The following is a 21,651-nucleotide window of genomic DNA, read 5'->3' as shown; positions in this document are numbered from 1 at the left end:
ATTTCCTGTCATTCTCTTTTCACCCTTTGTTCTTAACATAGAGGCATGTCTGACAGTAAATCTCAAGTTTCAAATTTGTACTATTCACCTATAAACCTTAAAATACAGCCAGGACTCATGTTCTTGTGACATATGTGCTACTTATGACTTTGTCTAGGATCTGTTTTCAAAATATCCTTATTAAGAGAATTATCAAACAACAACAAAAAAAAGAAATATTTGAAAAACTATAAGTAGTATTTTATCCATGTATCAATCACATATAGTTATTGTGGTAAATAATAACTCAAAAGTCAGACATCTCACCGGGAGGACAGGCTGGGTTTGCCACTCTTGCTGCAGCTTGTGTAGATGCCTGGGCCATCATCGAAGAAACTCCCCAGGGCCAACTTCTGCCTGATAGACTCCCTCTCATTCTTCTGGGCCTGCAAGAGGAGATGAACAAGATGAGGATAATTTAATGCAACTTCTTGATTTTGCAATTACCAAAAAAGGGTCGTTAAGTGTTGGGATAGCAGGAATGATGTGTTAGGACAAGCTGGATGCACAGTTACAAATTACTGTGACCCTGAGCACACCCTGCCAGTACAAATCACTGCTGAGAGCATATTAAAAGCTGCAGTCTTGTATTAATTTGGAGAGTTGAGTTAGCCAGTGAACTGGAAAAATATATCAAAGCCGACATTACCACATTTCACCAGCAGGCAGTGCTGTTGCCATACAGAACAACTGGTGACCACAGTTACATGCAAGACTCACACATGGCCAGGTTTACATATGACACACCAAATGAAGACCTATTACATATTTCAGGGCTGTTCAAAAATTTAAAAATCCCAAAGCTACAAAATGACGGAGGCCATCTCTTCTGACTTCTTCTCAGACCTGAATTTTCAACTCAAGACATACTTTAGCTTTGGTAAGAGTTCAGTCACAAACAAACTGCTCAAACACTCACAAGCCACTCAGACTGATTATAATCAAACATATGGAGTAAAATTCTGTGTTCAAGTCTGGCTTTCCACGATCTTTAAGACCCTCTTTGTGATTTTCTTATTGGTTACCTTCCTTTCTGTCTCTCAAACAGAAGTTCATAGGACTTTTCAACTTACTGGCTTATTCATTTTTAAGGAAAGGAGGCATAATGATGCTCCATTAACATCACACGGGACTCTTTAAAAAGCATGGAAGCACACTTCTAATTTATGCAATTCTTATTCTTTAGCTTTAAGATGAAAATTAATGGACAAAACAGAGAAAAAATAATAAATATACTCACCAGTGAGTGAGAATGAATCTTAACATGGATGTCCATATACACAAATATTTGCTGTGACAGCGTGGACTTGATTTAAAGTGCACACACATGTGGAATAGCTCTTTCTATAAACCCAGATGTACTGCTCAGGAAACTCGACCAGTTGCAACAGCTATGCACTTGTGGCACTCTCAGTTTTCTGTAAGGATTTTCAAGTTGGAGTAAATTTGTTACAGTTCTAGTGCTTGGGGAGGTACCCAGTCTTCAACAAAACTTCCTGATTCAGGGATGGGGAGTGCTTGTCATTTCTATTGACAACCTCAACACTATCTAATATCCAATGCTCGGAAGCAATGCCACTGACAAGTACTAGAAGTTATGCAGTTCATATTGGAGCTCCTGATACAGTTACCCTGATGAAGGGTCCACAACTGCTTACTTGGACATCACTATTTGAGTGTGTACTATACTAAGAACAATTACTAACGCCTTATTATGTTTCTCATTGTTCTTGTCACAGTTCCACTCTTGTTTTTTTTTTATTTGTTTGTCTCATTCGGCTACATCACTTGTCTCACTGGTTACTTCTAAACGTTTCCCAATCAGCCTCAGGTTTCTCCCGTTCCTTCCATCAAACCATCACTCTGTTCTTCTCTCTTCAAATCGCTCATCACACCTACACCCCTCTCCCACTCCTTTTCTCCTTTTTTTCTCAATGTTTATCTCTCCTGATAATTGTGCGCAGGCGTTGCTGAGAGTGTCTTCATGAAGGACAAATTAACATAATCCCACTCCACACAAAAGCCTGCAAGATAGTCTTGGCACTGGATGCAAACACAGTGGTATGTCAACTAGTGGACCTTGCTTGCATTGCCCCTTTGTTTACCTGTGTGAAAGATTGCCTGGATAATCAAAATGAACATACTTGGAAGTTTCAATTTGCTGCCTTAAAGGTGCAACAGCAGCCTGTGTGGTGCAGTTCAGGCCAAACACATTTCTGTGCACCCACATTTCTCACACTGACTAGAGAGAAGGTGTCAGTCAAGTTACTCTGCTGAACTCTGGCTTCAAGCGAAGATAAAAACCAGAAGCTTTAGGCTCATTGGGCATTCCTGACTGTCTGCTCTCCTCATATGGTGAGGGCTGGCTGAAACCATGTCTAGCACATTCAGGAAAGCACTGGAGAGTTTTTTGCATTAGGCATCAGAAGCACCTCACATTTTACAGCTTTTTATCGAAACAGTTTGCAGTTGCAGGACCTCACACAGGCTGCCACAACAGCTGGATGTGAGCTGAAATCAAGACTTGAAGTTTTTAAATTCTGAAAGAAGTGACTTCTAACAGCAAAAAGAACCAACTTCTATTTAACTTGGACATAATCAGGACCATGTCTGCAACCAATAATCACAAGATTTTATGAAACATTCGGGGTTACAATTCTGACATTCAATAGCCGTAAAACAACTTAACTAATAGTGTTATTTTCAAAACTGAAATGCCCCAACTTTTTCTAAAGTGACGAAAAATGCACAAAAACAAAGAATAAAGATCATACTTCAGTGAAGGTAGTAAAAGGATTTCTACAGAGACTTTTCTTCATTCATTGGAAATGGTATTGATGAGTATTGGTTAAAATAAAAAGTCACAAAAAAAAAAACAAAAAAAAAAACAAAACAAAAAATCAACAAGAACAACAACAACAACAAAAAAAAAAACCCACAACAGGCATTTTTTTTTTGCATATTATGAAACAATGAAGTCTTAAATGAGCAAATTTTGTTATGATTGTAAACCTGCACAAGAAACCATCAACAGACGTATTACATCCAAAGATGTGAATTTTTGTGACTATTTCAGGAAAACCTTTAAGGAGCTACATCAAATTTGTCAGTAAAGTTTATTCAATTAAAGAAACAAAAACAAAAAGAATCATTAGCTCTTGCTAGTCAAGTCAGTGTGACTTTACAAAACATGAGTTTTGTCATGGCTAGAATCCAGACATTAACCTTGACAAAACTGCATTTTCTTGCCATCTTCAGTTTTAATAAAATACATCCAAGATGTCGTGACTCTTTCAATTAGGCTAAGGACTAATAACCCATTTTGAAATGTCAGGAGATTTTTGTCTTTCTAAATACATTTATAATTCAATATTTGTTAGAAGTACATTTAATAAAGGAAATGTGTCCATTCATAACTCATCAGGCCAAAAACATGGAGGAATAGAAAATAAACAATGTTTAAGGAATAATTATCTGAACAGCTTGACCAGCTTCCAGAGGTAATTATCAGTAAAAATTGACTTTTTTTCTTTCATTATAAGCTCCAAATTCACTTTTCAGTCACATAAAGAAAGAACATCAGTAAATCATCACATTGTAGTGGTCAGTGTAGGACAGTCAGACAGGTTAAATCAAAGATGAATTTATTCCCATGACTGATTAACGTGCAGCCTCACTCTTCCGCAGTTGGACTCAAGTAGCAGATTTAGCTTCAAACACCTACCTGACATCACAGCTTCATGTTTGTGTGTAAACATCACCTGCTATATAGCTGGTTTGTGTTGAGTCCTTGTATGTGTGTGGTAAAACAGTGATTGTGGTGGCCCCATAAACCATTAACAGAAGGTGTGGAATGCACCACTGAGAGGTGGTGTGAAATACTCCTGTCTCTCCTATTTTACACACCACCTGGATCATCCAAACCACCGGCTTGGTTTTCATTGTTTGTGTTTTTCATCATTTAAGAATACCATATAAAGAAGAGAAAACACCAAAACAGATAAATATATAGTGTCAAAGTAAATGTCTGTGACACTCTCTGACATATTGTGGTAAAAATTGGAGATAGTAGTCATCTTAAATGTGGTGTAGCCTACTTACTATCTAGCAGAACAATGCATCAATAATGATAGAGTAAACAACCCGAGGAGACACAACAAGGAACTTTGGCAGACTTTTAAAGATCTATGTTCTTAATAAGCAATTTCCAAAAACACCATTGTTTACTCCTGTGCTTTGCCTTCCCTCATCCTTACCAATTATCGCCTCATGTTTTCGCTCTTCTGATGAGGTCAGTTCCATACCTCTTGGATGTTCTTGCATTACAGATAAAGTATGACCCTCCACTTCTCAAACATGTACCTTAAAATTTCTCCTTAAACAGTATCTACAACCATTAATTCTAGAAACATAGAAACTCATCTTTTAATTGACAAGGTTGTTTAAAAGAAAAAAATTAATTCAGCTTAATTACTCATCTAGAACTTAACACAAAATGTGATAAAAGTTTCTCAAAATGTGTGTTTTCTCCTGCTGATAAATTGGGAAATGGCTTAATCTATTGCATTTACATTTAAAGGTCTATGCGGAAAATAAACATAAAAGAAGGGATGAGTGACAGCTTTAACTACCTCCTTTGGTTGCTAGCCTCAAGCACCAGAGCAGCCCAAATTAGATTAGGAGGAGCACAATTGGGCTAATTTGTGTTTTTCCTCTAATTCATGAAGCGATTTCCTCTGTTGAGAGACCCTCAATGACAGGCACATTTTCTCCTCCACTCTGCACTAGGACCATTTATCCACAGGCCAAGAGGGTGATTTAGACCTGGCAATGTACGTCAGGGTGCTTGTTTTGAGCGTCTATATCTTCCATCAAGATCTATATTGGAAATGTGGGACGAATTGAATTATCTGTGCAAACAAAGAGCACCCTCCTTCTGCCTCCCATTAAACTGCTGGCTGTACTGGCCAAAAACCGTTTAGTGGTTAAGATCTGAGATGTGTGTGAATGTGGATGTGTGCACATGTATACTGCATGCCTACACATTTTCTGTCATTTGGTTTGATTTAATGTAGACCTCCCTTTTCGGTCTTCTTACCATTTCTAAAGCTAAAATGGATCATTCTCTAATTTATTAATATTTTTTTACACATTCCTGTCCTTTTTTCTCACAACATTCCTCACAAAGTTCTGCACAATGGATTCTTTTCACCGACTGAGACCTTACTCCCTGCCTCGAGACAAGAGCCCACTGTTAGCACACACACACACACAGACACACACACGGTTACCAGCTATATGTCTTTTTATGTATATGAAGCATGACATTATAATGAATTTGGATATGACTAAGTGTGTTTGAAGCTCAGTGAGCTCTTTTTTATTAAAGCAACTGCTGGTAAGTGTGCATGTGTGTTGCTGTGTTTTGGTAGGCTGTGTGGGGTATAGAGAATGGGATGGCTTCACTTGCATGTTTTTTTCTGGAACTGACAATGAGCTGCTGCTGAGATCTCAGCTTTACAAACAGCTAGAGCTTCACTGACTCTGTTTTATGGCTGTGGTGCAGCTTTATGGTTCACACATATGTTAATATTGTTTAAAGTCAACCCAATCAGTCTCTATGAAGGAGTAGTTTGCTGTTTTGGGAAATGCTCATATTCTTTGTCATGCTCAGAGAGGGGCCATTGCTGCAACCATCATAACTATGTGAGCCAAATTATGAAGATACACCCAGCAGCAGATGGGTTCAGCTCTGGATAAAGACTGAGAAGCCTGTTTAGTTCTAACATTTCCCCTTAAAAACATCTCTACAGCAACTTTTGTTGGAAAGTTGATTTACATTACGTATTTCCAGCCTGTAAACACCTATAATTCCTTAAATGCCCAAATATTCCTGAAAGTATACACTTAAAGTATACACACACTGTCAGTGGAAGCTAAATATAGGTGCATGTTTCCGTGTATGTGTCTCTCTCTTTGACTATCTCTCTCTGCTATCTGAGACCTGTCTTTCTATGCTGTGGAGCATTCCATCCCAGATAAGGGACCTGACCTTTGGCCCCTCTTACAGTTCAGCTGCAGGTCAGTACTAGACTGCTCCTGTCACTCAGCTCAGAACAGAACAGCTCAGCAAATGGCAAAAAGGGTATAAAGAATGTGTATATGAGGGTTAAAAAAAAGTAGCGGGGGGAGGGTTATAAGAGAAAAAAGAAAGGGTGGGGGACGGGGGTGATGACAAGCATGAGCTAGGTCTGGACAGGACAATGGGTCTATGGCTCACATTTGAGCTTTTTCTCTGTGAGAAGGTTTGCCTATTTGTGTGAAGATATTTAGTATTTTTCTCCCAAAGAAAGAATCGGGTTTAAGAATAAAGCCTGGTTGCTCAGTGTTATGTCATAGCAATGCCCCAAACATATATGGGGCCTTTAATGTCCACACTTAAGCACCTTAACCTTTGTGTTGCATCACATGGCTTTACACAGCAGAGCAAATTCTATTATAAAGAAAGTTTAACATCTGCTTAGTCTATATGAACATGTGGTTTTCTAGACTGCAACCAGGGGAAAGCAAAAGCACAGTGTGCTCTCTTAAAACTACTTAATAAGTAATATCTATTTTAGTAAACATATATAAAAGACAAAAAAGCTAAAAGCACTTCTTTCCTGAAGAATTATGGTCACTGTGAAGTTGATTGACACTGCTTCTGACCAAGAAATCATCCAGCACACAACCCATAACTTTACATGTTTATCAAAAAAAAAAAAAAAAATGAAATGCCAAATAGTTGGAATTCAGAGATGCTGGTAGACGACTTTTGTTTTCATGAGATAGAACGAAACCAGAGGTTAATAATGCAGTTTCCACTTGATACAAGCAGTTGCGGCTATATGTAATTAAATATTGTACAGGTGAGAGGTATTAGTCTTCAGCATGTGGACATAATCACAGGCATCAACTAAAATGTTTGACGAGGGGAGTTTTTGAGTCAACTTAGGTACACATTGAAATTTGATTTGTGATGCTGAAATGAAACACAGAAAAACATGACGATGTCCTTTACCTCTTTGTAGTCATCACTGAGGTAGAGACTGGACGCTTGCCTGATGACATGATCTACTCTACCACATCCATCCATTTTATCCAGCGTCTCCCTCATTCCCTCCCTCTTTCTCTTGTCTTTTCCTTTCTGCTCCCTAGTCACTGATGAGGTTTTTCCAGACCGACTCCTGAGTTTGAGGCCAGTCAGTGTGCATCATAATCCCACACAACTGCCATCTTCTGACACTAAAACACAAACTCTACTCCTCTACTGCTGGCTTCTCCTCGTCTTTCTCTAACATGCTGTGACACTGTTTCTTTTTCTCTGCACTTTCTGACTACTCCACTCGTTCTCTCTCTCAGGCTCCACCGTCGTCTTGCCTCTCCCACAGGACTGGGAAAGCACAACGGTCAGAGGTAAGGCCCCACTGGACCCTCCCTACCTTCCGCCCTCTGGTCAGGGCGGCCTCGCACAGTCCAGGGAGAGTAAGAGAGGAGGGAGTGGGAGAAACTAACACTGGTGTGTTTTTTTCCGGTTTCACGCCCTGACGTGAGGACAGCAGCTGCTCACCACCGCTTGAAAAGAGACACCTCAGCGATGTGATACTGATAACTACAGAGTGTATGTGTGTGTTTATGACAGCACAACCATGAGTGTTTAGATTGCTTCTGCTGTGTCTGAGGCTTCTCCCAGACATAATCTTTTATGTCTGTATTTATTCTCCCTCTGTGCCATTCAGGTTTGAGCATGTTTGCCGCAGATTCACTTAGAAAATTAGCCTCCATATTTGAGGCAGGATGAATGTGAAAGAGTCTGTGCACATATGTGAGAGGTGGTAGTGTACTCCCTTCCTGCTAAGGTAAAAATAGTGCCTTGTCTGGACACCAAAGCCAGCAGCCCCATAGCCTAAGCCAGCTAAATAAACCCTGACAGAGCACAAAGGACCATTAGTCTGGCACACAAACACACACAGCCAGTCATTCGCTCACTGTGCTTTGTATCAGTGACTTGGATTTTCAATCTGAGCTCTCCATGGTGTGTAATGATCTCATCTTTGCGAGACGTTATCGACCTGTGACTCATAAATTTGTCATAGCTGCCCAGAGAGAAAATTATATCCACATATGGCTGCAGATTCCCGCTCCTGGAGAGCACAACATCCACACAGATACCATCCACTGGTTACACAGAAAAATGTCAGGATGGACAAGAAATTGGAAAACCATTACCAAGATTAAGTAAAAATAAACTCATAATTCATATGCAATTAAAACTGGAGTTAACATACATTTTGACTGTGTTATGATTTAAATAGATTACATATTAGAAATGCACTTCCACTAATGTTTTTTTATATTAATTTTAGACTTTTTGTTCTTACAGTTAAGACAAAAAAAAGGCTGATGCACCTGAGAAGAGAAGAAAATTATTTATTTGAATATTTTTTTAAATCTAAAATTAAACATATTTACAAAGTATTGTTTAAGTATTGATAAAGTTTGGGCAAAATATGCAAAAGTTTGGATCTCCCTGTAAACAGCTAATCCAGTACAGTCTTGTTGCATTTGACAAAGCTGCTACGTCACTGCTTGGAACATAAGGAAAGATTGAAAGAGGTTAAGAGATCACCTGTAAGTCCAACGTTGCATGCAAAATGTTGCATGCACGCTGTATCCGTGCGTTTTCATATAGACAGTTTTTGTTTTTTTTCAAAAAGGAAGTGGGGCTGAGTTCATGTGTACTTGACCTTATAGCCTCCTTTGAAGGCCTCAGTTATGTTAGTTTTCAGAAACTTCATCTTTATCATCTGGCTTTCTTCCTTTTTTTCATCTGAAAAAATAACAGCTACACAAAACCAACAATGTCTTGACAACTTGGTAAAAATAAACTGAGAGTTGAAATCTATTATGGTTCCTAGAAATGGCCCTTATCTAAAAAAGAAGAAAAGAAAAAAACAAAAAAAACAAAAACAAAAACAAACAAACAACAACAACAACAAAAAAACAAAACACTGAATTTACCAAAAATGTTGACAAAAATGTTTTATATTTAACTTGCTGCCCTAGTTTCCTAAAAAAGAAATTATGACACGCATTCTTACAAAATGCTAGAAGCTGTCTTATATTTGACACTAGGGCTGCAACGATTAGTCGACGTTGTCAACAATAAAAATAGTCGACAACAAATTTAGCCGTCGACTATTGTCGGCAAAAAACAAAAAAAACAAAAAACAAAAACAAAAACAAAAACTACGAGTGAGACATCGTCTTCTAATCCTATCTCTGCTGAGAGTTGCACAATGCACATGCAAAGAGGGGGGAAAAAAAACTACAAAGTGAGACATCGTCTTATTTTTTTTATCTCTGCTGAGAGTTGCACAATGCACATGCAAAGAGGGGGGAAAAAAACTACAAAGTGAGACATCGTCTTATTTTTTTTTATCTCTGCTGAGAGTTGCACATGCGCAATAAAGTCCGCCAGTGGAAAATTATGGAGGCAGACTAGGGAACAAAACGGCGGCAGAAAACGTCAAAAGTCTGGGATAACTTCACGTTAAATAAAATAAATGAAATACATGTGAGATTTGTAAAGCTGACCTTGCGTACCACGGAAGTACGTCTGCAATGCTCGAACACTTAAAGAGGAGGCACGTTGGACTTGCATAACAACCTCATGCAAGATTCCAAAGCTGAAAGTGAAATAAGATCCATTTATAATAATCATGAGATACATAATCCGATTGGTTGACTAGTCATTTTAATAGTCGGTGACTAATCGAACATCAGAATAGTCATTAGTTGTAGCCCTGTTTGGCACCTTAAACATATAATGTAACTACAAAACCCTTAAACAACTATATTTGTAATAGTCTTGTAAAATGAGAAAACCTGAAGTCTGACCTCAGTTAAAACAAAGCTTGTAAAAAGTTACTGTCTTTTTCTATTTTAGTGAAGAATTTAAACCATCTGAGGAAAGACACAGATGATGAATCACACTAAATAGTCAAGAATATCACAGGAAGGTAGTGATTTCAGCTAAGAAATGAACCAGCCAGCCAAGGACAAAGGGGTAAAAGAGGGATGAAAGGAGAGAGATGAGATCGAAGAGAACGCCAGGTGATACTGATGAACATGAGTCACGCTCATCTTTCTCTGCTCAGAGGCAGAGATGAGAACAACATGAAAAAAATGGGGAATCAAAGATTAATACAGCTGGGGAACAATGCATTTGCTTGATAACATCAAAAAGCTTTTAAGCATATGCTCCGACACACACACAACAAACACATGCATGTGCACAGACATGAAGGCTAAGTGAAAAAATAGGAAGTGGATGTGAATCAGTGTTGATCCCAGAGGATTATGGGTAAAGTACAGTGAATTGTCTGGCTTGCCCCTGAATCTACCCACACTGGACTACTGCTAGGGACAAAACAGACAACACAAGCATTTTCACACACACTATCAGGCCAATGAAAATGGTGTTATCAGTGTGCGCATGGGTGGGGCAGAGTCATCCTCACTGGATCTCTGCTTCATTACTGAGGCTGACTTCATGGTGAAAGTGAAGTCACTGCTGGTTTAAGGTTTGTAAATCTATTCTACATATGCACAGAGGGGCTCTATGAACACTTTATACACTGACGTGAACACACACATCAAACCTTAACTCTAACCCTAGAACAGATGCGGGGTGCTTTTGGCTGCATACTTGAGACACACAAACATACAGATTAATTTTCATGGAACTGATGATGACCTGACTTGGTCAGCTGAGAGAGCAAGTATGTAAATGGTACACCCCCACCCCCCAAACACACACACACACACAACCACACACACACACACACACACACACACACAGAAGCTTATTGTTCCAAGTGAACAGAGGGTGACTGTGGGAGAGGGTTCCTGGCACCTCCTGTAAGCGTGGGATCCAAGGCCAATGGCGCTTTTGAGTGTTTTTGTAATTGTACAGCTATCTATGTGAGGACCAGTTTGCATTTCAAACCTTGAGAGTGAGGATGTTTTTGTTCCTCAAAAGTCTGTTTGAAGATTAAAAACTTGGTTTTAGTCATACAAACGTGGGCACATGTATGAAGGCATGCATGTGTTAAAAATGCACCTTCCCTGCTTATTACCCCTGCACTCATTTTGTTTACATGCCTGCAATGTCAGCGATTTTCTCCTTAATATCTGGCATGCTTGCGTGTCATTACAATACATGTACGTAAGTAAAGTAAAACTCTATTTACATAGCACCTTTCAAGATTTAAAATCACAAAGTGCATCACAAGATCCAACAGAGATAAAAAAAAGATTTAGAAGTTATATGATTTTAACTGGCTTTTACAGTAATAGCACATATAAACAGCAGAGAAGCATGCTCCTCTTGATCCTATTTTGGAAAGGGGAGAAAAAGACTGAGGGCTGCTACCATAGCAACCCGATGAGAATTTTTCCATGGCGATGCTCTGTGTTCCAAACAAATTGGGCTGTAAAAGGAGCACAGGGTGGCCAATCGGGTGGTCCGCTAACTCACACAGTGGACAGAGTCCAGGTTGGCTTGGCAAATTGTGTTATACTGGGACAGAGTATGCCCCTGTCCTGCTGCTGCTGCATAGGAAAGGTGTGACCACAAGAGCATTAATCCATGCGTAACCAATCAATGAAAAACTCTTCTGGGAAAGATTGCTTTTGATTGTAATGGGTTTAGGCAAGTTAGGCAAGTTTATTTGTTTAGCACAATTCAGCAACAGGGTGATTCAAAGTGCTCTATAGAGATGCTGAAACATCAAAAAATAAGATGCATAATTTAAATTAAAACAAAAGAGACAGGAAAAAGAAGAATTTTAGATAAAAAATCTAATAATTAGAGTGCCATAAGTTCTCAAATTCACCCTCAAAACCTTTTATGCAACTACTATTGTTGGTTACTATACACAGCATTAGTTTACAATAGCTCTTCTAATGTGTTGGTTTTCTTCTGATATCTTTGTTCTGAATGATTAATTACATTATCAGAGGGGAGATAAAAATGATCAGCTAATAACACATGCTCACATCAGACAAAAAATAAGATGGTTAATTAGCTTGGCTAGAGACATGGCTAGATTGTGCTAAATTTATCATAAAAATATGTGCCAAAAAAGTTTGTTTTTATATAACCAGAAATGTAAACTAAATATGTCTGAATTTGTGGTTTTGGCACAAGCTGAATTTGCTACCTGTTAAACTTCACAAACTCAGGAATTCCATACCTTACTGTTCAGATTTACTGATCAAATCTGTAACTACAACATGATCCATAACTGGTACACACTGCATCTATTGCTGCTCCTAATTTATAATTCATCTGACCACACCTCTTATAGAGTTACACCCATACCGAAGCCCTCCTTTAGCCCTCTCCATCACACTGTGTGAGCTTGTCAACACATAAACATAACATAAATACACAGAAATCCTCAAACACAAACACTGGGGGGATGGTGGGGATGGTGGGGGTGGGGGTGTTGTCAGGATCCAGCATTCAGTCAGTCCCAGAGGCCTTGGCAGGCTGACAGTGCCAGACCAGGATGACACACTGTGGCCAAGCTGATAAATCTCACCATCACCCTTCACCCTGCTGAGATAGCTGCTGCTGCTGACAGCAATAGGACTCTATAAGATTTATAGATTTATATGAGAATCTGAAAACAGTTTGACATATTGAGACATTAAGAGCCCAGTAAAAACACTAAGGTGCAGCGTGCTTTAGGCTCACTTTAGTACTTAATGAGGCGAAGTGCAGCATCAAGGTGAAGAATATGCAGCAGATGATCTGTTTTCGTTCTCACATTGAAGATTCTTTTCCAGATGGGATTTGTTGAGATGCAAAGCTAAGTCAGTTTACTGATTACTGATACTCCAGCCTCCTACTTAATTGGCTAATTAACATTAGGCGCTTCAAATGATATGGACTGGACTAACAAGGAAACTCAAAGGCTTTCTATGTTTCTGTCTAGCAACTAGAGAAAGAAATACAAGTACCATGTTGTATTTAAAAGGTAAAAACACAATGCTGATAACCAAAGGAGAGATTGTGCCAAGACATAGGCTGGCCTGGGAAACATGCAGACAAACAGGAACAACAGTCCTCAACCTCTTTCCTTTTCCACTTGATCTAATTACTCCTTGACCATTTCATTTCTTCATTAAACTAATTCCCTATTTTCTATTTTCTTATTGCCCTTTGAGTCTTTCTTGAGTGTGTGTTATGATATACATGTGCGGGGCGCTGTCTGCCTGCTGGTTGCCAGGATACGAGGCTAATTGAGGGGCCTCTAGAGAGTTGCTTCTATCAGAGCCTGAACTCTGTTCCACTCAACGCTCTCCATTATTTCTCTTCTTGCTTCCATCTAATCCCGTATATTAAAGTTATATTACTCCTTAATGCTGCAACTTTATAAATGTCAACTTTTTAAACATATCTGTGCATTTTTTCCCCATTTTCCCATCATCAAACTGATGCTATTTTTTTCCATTCTTCTTATCAGTTTTCAGTTTTCACAGAAGAGCTGAATGTCCCTTTCATTTCTTCGACTTTGGGTTTTCTGGGTTTCTCAAAACGTTTCCTGTTACTGTTTCATCTCTGCCTTTCATCTACTCTCTCCTTTATCTGTTTGGCATTGCTTTTCTCTGCTGTTCTTTCCTTCAATCCAGCCATTTTTGTTGCTCTGTCCAGCCTTTATCTGCTAAAGAACATGTCAGGAAATCCTGATCCCATTAAAGAAATTCAAGAGATGAATACAAATGTTCTGTTAGTTGATGCCTGTTAGATGGTGGGTTATCCTAATCTCAAGCTTTAAATAAAGTGCATACACATCTCAGAAGGTCAGCCTCTATAATTTTGGACTTTTTGTGTTACTGCTTCGTGCTGAAAGTAGTTGAAATGCTTTAGGTATACCCACAAGGCACAGCTATTTCTCAGTGACTCATACTTCTATTTCCCCTTAAAAATAGCTCCATCTTCCTTCCTCACTGCTTTTCCCAGCCTATTCAGATTATTTCTTCTTCCTTTCATCTACCTCTCTGCTTGTTTGCACTCTCCATCTCCACTGCATTGCAGATTTTTTTTCCCTGGCAGAACTAGTTAAATAAAAGCAAAGCTGTGATGTACTGCTCTCCTTTTATCACAACTCCTTCATTACTCTCAAATTCTTCATTAGATAAAGTGGGACACTGCTGTCACATGTCAGAACCACATACACCTCAAGCGTACACAAGCAAAGCCCTCCAAGCGACCATTCACATTTAAAAATGTATTTACCGCTGCGTTGCCTGCACTACTTTTTGAATTTTGTGGATCTGCTACATGGCAGACAAAAACAGTTTAGTTCTGACACAACTTGCAGTGACATGCAGACACCATGTCTCCCTGACATGGACTGATGAGGCTGGATGGAGAAAGATGTGAATAGGAGGTAGAACATTATTTCCATGAGTCAAGTGCTCTCTTAGCAACCAGCCACCCATCGGATTCACAACACAATCACGTAACCACACAAGGCAAAGAAATACTCCCACAAAATCTCTGCAGAGGAACATGTGCAATACTGTCCTAGTCTCAAACCTATATTCAAGGGTTTGTTATACATTGAGCTAAAAAGATCAAACTTGATAAGAATTAAGAAGCATAACTAACAAGAAAAACAACATCAGCTTTCTCTGCCAGATTTGTAAAGAAATAATTAAATTAGCGTGGAGTGTCCCATGCTCTGAGGACTACCTGGTAAGAACAGTTTTCCTGGTGGACCATCCTTCACAGCATCCTAGAGCAGAGCTGGCTGAGCTAGGCGGGGAGCAGGAGCTGGTCTGGGATAAGATTCCCAGCCCTGCAGTGGTATTCCAGCAGGAGGGAAGAGAAGAGATCCCACCGTGTCCCTAATCCAAACTTAGAAAAAAATAAGTCGCTAGTGCTGTGTTTCTATCGTTTTCAGTCAGGTCAGTCTTCACCCAACCCTCTGCCTTTTTATGTGTTTTCTTCTTGTTTTCTGGTCTGTCTGTTTGTTCACAGAAAAGAGCAGGGTCTGATCGCTGCTTCCCCAACGCTGAAAGAGGGAGGGGAGCGAGAGACGGGAGGAGGGGTGTGAGAACAGGAGAGACACGGAGAGCGGGTGGGAGGAGAGTGCTGAACAGTACAGTCCTGCTGGCATTTCTGTCTGCTTTGGACTGGAAAAGAGGGAGGAGCTACACAGCTGAGTGTCAGCAGAACTGGCCAGTAGGGAGAGGAGGATGGTGGAGGAGGGCGGGAGGAAGGCAGGGGGAGTGGGTCAGGGCCGGGATGTCATTCTGGTTTTTTATATGGAATGATGCCAGACAGAGAGGAGAAGGGCAGAGGAGTGACTTTTATTCTTTAACCTTTATCTTAATCCTTATGTGGCCATAAATCAAAATCAAAAGGAAACTAAAACAGGGCTGTTGACTCAAGCTTAAATGTGTTTTTATCAGCAAAGATTAGAAAATGTCAAGTACCAAGAGCTGGCAGTCATTTTTGGGTAATTTAAATTTTTTTTAACCACTTTTAAGACTGAATTATCAAAACAGACAGTCCTTACACAGATACACTGAATCATAATGATAGACTGAAAATAAATAAATTAAACAAAGAATTACAAACAATACCCTGGCCAGGCTACATGTATCTACATGGAAACTAATCCAAAAGATATTCAAATTCCCCTTCTCATCTGAGTAAAATTTGCTCAGAAGAAAAGATGTACTTTCCCATAATTTGAGTCACTCTGGCAGGTCTGACAATTGCAAGATTATTTTTTAAACAGGTATTGATAGATTGGTAGCTCTACATAGTCCCCCCCGGAGATTCAGATATCACTAAACTAAGCCACCTCTCTACAACTTTACCCCCAAATTCCTTCAACAACTTTTGATTTATTAATTTAATTATTTATGCAGTTGTGTGCCAAAGTACAGATAGTACATGGCAATGCAATGCTTGTTCAGCTTCTCCTCATTGTTCGTGTCCATCTCTTAGTAAGATTATAATCCCTTAGTGGCAGATGGCTGGTCTATAATCCAAAAAATAGGCCATCCTACTCAGATAATCTCTCCCTTCTCCATCTCTACATCCATTTCCCCCATCCTCTAATTGCTGTGCTAAATCCATCTTTTTGTTTTCCTCTTGCTGATTATTTTTCTGAACATCAAGTGCAAAGAAAACAATAAACAACCCACTCATAACCACAACTACAATACGGTTCCAGACAGAAATAAGAAATTACATTTGGTGTATTTGCTGTATCTGACCTCTACTGCCATAAGACTACTATGTTATACACCATCAAACCACCATCTTTCAAACAAAAAGATGGTGGTTCGATCGCCAACTTCTCTGGTCTGCATGTTAAAGTATCCTTGTGGAAGATACTGACCCCACATTTGTAAGTCACTTTGGATAAAAGTGACGGCTAAAATAATACAATGTCATTTACATCAGGTGTTTTACAAATCATGCATTACATTGAGCTAAAACATAAATAATCAAATAAATAATAATGAACTTAATGTTAATAACCAAACAGTTTACAAATGATCTTTTCAACTGACAGACAGGTGATGTAAAATGTGACCTGTATTTATTTATTTATTTATTTTTTGCTTTTTCAGGATCATGTCTGCATCTGCCATGGTAAAGAGTAATTATAAGAAGATGTTACATTGCAGACCAAATGTTCTCTGTAATTTGGTGGTAAAAGTTGTGGTTGACCAATTAATCAGCAATCCTAACTAAAGTGTTATATGCCTCTCTCTCTCATCTGGTTCTTCCTTTTGATTAAAGATAAATTGAGGGCCGGGATGTCATTCTGCTTTTTTAAATGGAGTGATGCCAGACAGAGAGGAGAAGGGCAGAGGAGTGACTTAACCTTTATCTTAATTCTTATGTGGGCTGCATAAATCAAAATTAAGAGTAAACTCTTTGTGCATTTCATGCTTAGACAACCTATCTTTTCATGCTGCAAATGCTGTTTATAATAAATGACATAATTACGCCATCAGATGCCATGGTTTCTGAAGATCAATGTTGGCCATTGAAAATGATTGGTATGTTGGAAAATATCTTCATATCAGAGATGGGCAAACATCCAGCATCCTGCACCTAATTGTTAAGCCATGAATGTGGTTTAGCATGGCTTCTCTTTTGTTTCACTGTCAACACTCATTAGAGCAGGAGAACAGCTTTACACAAAAAATATGATGAATGCAACATTGTGATGCAATTAAATCATACATCTGTTTCCAGCTTTGTTTTTCCTGAGGTAGAGCTGCACACTCCCTGTTATCTCACCCCCACTCTCTGGCCAAACCTCTCTATCCCATATCGATCTCTCTTGGGTGACAGTGCTTTCCCCCGATAAGACCACTCATGGGTTTAATGACCTGGAAGTGGATCGATGAGTTTCCTCCTGCTCTGATCTCTGTGCTCAAGCCTCCACATCGTTGGCTCTGGCTTAGCTTTCTGCATGGTGCCCAGCTGGAGCAGTGCCCATCCGGTGACACTAGTGGATATAATTATCTGTGGTGAAAGATACCAACCACGCTTCATGAAAGCCCTCTTAAGCTTATTCAAGGTTACATGGAAGCTTATTTAAGCTTACAAGAGTACAGTAAGTGGGAGAAAAGTAGCATTGCAAGTCAACAGATCCTGATCCTTTTTAGTTCAGTGCAAATGTTGCTGTGTTTCAGCTGGATATGTTTAGATGCTTATTAGTATATGAGCCATTAGAACATCCAAAGAATATATGTAATAAAATATGGGTTGCTCCTGGAACATTTAGTGTATACTCTCTGCCATCTGGTGATCATTAAATACTTAAAGGAAATTGAGATTTAAGAATGAATGTGATAACCATTTACTTGCAGTGAACTATTTAGCACAACTGGATACAATTCTGCCTCCTGCTCCCAAGGAGAGCAATCTAGTGTAAAAAACTGATCATAAATTTGGCCTCTCTTCATATGTTTGTGCTTTTTAAATGTCCACAAACAGAATCGAAGTCAGCAGGATTATAATTACTTCTCAAGATGCCAGATGTTTTTGAGACAAAATGTTAAGTTCAAACAGCCTTGTCCTCCTTCATAAGTAAAGAACATTCACACTGAAGCCAGTTTACAACAGCTGGATGTTCAAGGTCTAATGCTCTTCTGCTTAAGTATTTCAGTCTTCACAGATGCAAGGTTAGTACCACTGCTCTCTCTTTTGAATACATTTCCCTTTCTGATGCACAAGAGCAAAATAAACCAACCAACCAACAAAAGCCCCAAAACAAACTAACTTTGATGCATCACATGATTAAAACAGCCTGGATAAATGGACCCACAGCAGCCTCCCTTCTCTCCTCTGTCACCATGGCAGCAGTCAGTCCAAAGACACCCCCCTGCTGACCTTCACATGGTTGTCAAGGTTACAATCTGAGTCAAAGCACAGGTGGAGACTGAGACAGTATTTCTTTATTCACAGTAGAGGATATGACAGTATCTGACTTTACGCCAACTGTGCAGTTTATTGCTCCTGATACTCAAATACTACATAAACGGGTCATTTTAAATGGTGAAAAACATAAAATCCGAAAACTTAAACAATTCTAAACACTGTGATTATTTAAGTGGCCTAAATTACAGAACACATATTATAACCCGAGGACAGATGTGAAGGCAGGCAGACAATAATCAGGTCTCCCATCTAGTTTTCTGGATGGTAAAAGGCTAAAAAGTGTAAGATGGGCACAAATAATCTTTAAATATTCTCATCATGCCAAAAAAGAAATATCCATGTGTTGATTATAATGCAGAACATTAACAGCTGTGTAATTAATTTACATGTTGCTGTGGAAAAAACACTTTAATTTCAACTTATTTATAGACTCAACTTGAAATAGTTTAAGTGTAAAGGAAAGAAATAGTGGATGATTTCACTGTAACTAGTAGGATGCAGAAAGCGCTGGAAGTCATGCTGTAGTTGGTAAACAATGCTTTGTAACACTTTTTACAGTTCATAGAAAATACATGAATGGCAGTCATGCTGTGACACCTCCCACACTCTGAACTCACTCTTTTTTAGCTGCTGTGCCATCTACCCCTCCTTCATCTCAACACTTGCTTTCTTTTCACCACTTTTCTCCATCTTCCTTCTCCTTCCCTGCCCTCATCCCCAGCTCAGCGGGAAGAGGAGAGCACAGATGCTTTTAGTGAGCTGACATTTTGTGCCAGCATAAAAACACTGCATAGCAAAGCAGGTTGGCTCAGTGTGAGGGCCAAATTCTGGCAGTAATGAGCTCGCTCTGACAGGGAGGAACTGATGTGGAAGGCCAGGCAGTGCTTGTGTGGGTGCTTGTGTGCTGGTTCTTATGATTAGCTAGCTAGTTCTAATGAGGGCTGCATGTCTACAGTCAGTGGTGGAAAGACTGACAATCACAGCATGCTCAGGCTGTACTAATATTTGTTTTACATTTTCAAAGGCATCACATCACATTGCATTTTTGTAGTAACGGAGTAAATGACTGACCACCGGTTACATTTGAGCAATGCCCCAGTCTATTATGAAACATAAGTTTGAGCCATGGGGGACAAGTAGAAACAGATCTGAGGCAGGAAAAGATTTATTTAATGCTTCTTTTCTTCTGTTTTGGCAACAATGAAAAACCAACTGAACAAGAGAATGAAGGCATGAAAACAGAAAAGAACTTACCTGAGTTAGTTTCTCTAGAGCATGAATGACTGGCTGACTTATGGCTAGCTGATCAGAAACAGAAATTTTTAAGTGCACTTCTTATAATGTCCCTTCTATCTGCTCAAGTCTTTTTCAAAACTGTGGGATTTTTCTTTTGTAAGTTACAGTCCAAATTCAACAAGTGCTCAAAAAGCACTGTCGGACAGTGTCTGCTGTTTGTTCATACCCTTAAAAGCAACTTGCAATTCTACCTTGTACGGTACCGCCCCTACAAGCACCATGAGGGACATACACCTCATAAAAATATCTACATACAGGAACAGATGTCATCGTTTAACAAGCCACAAAGTTTGCGTAAGGAGGATGGGGGGTAGTCGGGCCTTTGTTTGATGTGAGTTTAGAACAAGACTATTTTGTTCTCTTTACAACGTGACTGTCATTGCGATGGATGCCAATTACCCTTCCAATCCGGTTGCTCTTGTGGGTGAAACAGACGATAAGCAGGGATAGAGCTGCTTTGTTGTTGGCAAACCAGTGGGCGTGGCTATAATGGCCATCCCTCAGATCCATCACAAAGAACAAACAGACAAAATGCTCAACTTAAGGACTTCAGAATGGCAATTCGTACACTAGTGGTTGGTGACATGTTAGCTATATTTATTTTTTTATATACACTATACATTCACATTTGAGGATTTGCACCTGTTCTTTTATGTCATAAAAAGCTGTGACCAAACTGACTGAACAAATGGAAAATAGACTGCTCTTTTAAAGTGCCCTTCTAGTCTTATAGACCTTCTATTACAAGCCTCATTCAGCCATTTACACACACTCAAAGCACTTCTTCATCTATACAGTTTAACAGGCTTTAGAATGAACGTATTGAAGGAAACAAGGGGTTCATCTAAATTACAGTCAACTGTCATTCCTACCAAGTTACAGCAGCTCCATCAATCAAGAAAATGACTAGCACACTTAAGGCTAATTTGTGGTTTCAAGACTGCGTGCAGGTCATTTAGAACTATGGAGTCATGCATGCAGTTTTGTCCATATTACAGTTCAGTTATGAGTCTGTCTCCGATACCAGCATATTCTACAAATGGGATTTATTGAATTAAATGTAATTTTCATGACAGCAAGAAGAGAAGTGGCTGTGCTGATTGAATATCAACAAAAAATACAAGAAAAAGAAAATAATCAAATAATAATGGAGATAAAAATCAAAATAATACCAGTATTTGATGGACTGCATGTTGGCAGCCAAGGAGGGTCCGACAACCTTCAGACTAACAGAGGTCTGTTACATGGATGAACACAGTCCAAACTGGATCATGGACATAGAGACAATAAATTGGTAAAAAACAAAACAACAACAATAAAAACAGCTAGCAGCAGCACCATATCAGAAATAAAATAATCCTTATTTCCTTTCAAAAACATCAATGAACTCAGCTGTTTTTCCTGCTTTTTTCCCCATTCCAAGACAGGATGCTGGAAAAAAAGCAATGTGAAATCTAAAAAATATTTCTCACTGCAAAATTTTACACTTTACAAAACACAACAAATTCACTTATTGTGGATCTAGCATCAACACAGTCTTGAGGTGCAGCCTGGTTTTAGTCAAACATACAGATTACTCTTGCATTGTGGGTATGCAAAAAGGTGAACGTGTTCTGCCAGCAACAGATGAAGCTCTCTGCATGAACTGGCACAGCGTCTCTCACATAATCATACACAAGCACACACAGATTTGGTCATATGAACAGACTTGCAGCTTAGATAACACAGACACAGAGACATGAAGACAAAAATACCCCTTTTTACCCTTTAAAGTTCCTCCCTCT

The 21,651-nt window shown here is 39.2% G+C and overlaps 1 protein-coding gene across 5 annotated transcripts in view; it reads right to left on the bottom strand.

Annotated features, from left to right (window-relative positions):
* schip1 (schwannomin interacting protein 1) overlaps nt 1-21,651 on the bottom strand; it is a 232,371-nt gene that overhangs the window by 9,093 nt on the left and 201,627 nt on the right. For 3 of the 5 annotated variants that reach the window (XM_041994401.1, XM_041994403.1, XM_041994402.1), the window contains one exon: nt 307-425. In XM_041994401.1, the coding sequence (XP_041850335.1) occupies nt 307-425 (119 nt within the window). Of the gene's footprint in view, nt 1-306; nt 426-7,099; nt 7,425-14,848; nt 15,250-21,651 lie in introns of those variants that run through there. The other 2 variants (XM_041994405.1, XM_041994404.1) reach the window with 2 other exon arrangements.

This window comes from Melanotaenia boesemani, chromosome 9 (assembly GCF_017639745.1).
Source record: "Melanotaenia boesemani isolate fMelBoe1 chromosome 9, fMelBoe1.pri, whole genome shotgun sequence".
NCBI lineage: Eukaryota > Metazoa > Chordata > Actinopteri > Atheriniformes > Melanotaeniidae > Melanotaenia > Melanotaenia boesemani.
Note: the sequence above shows the minus strand (reverse complement) of the source record. Positions and strands in the feature narration are given on the sequence as shown.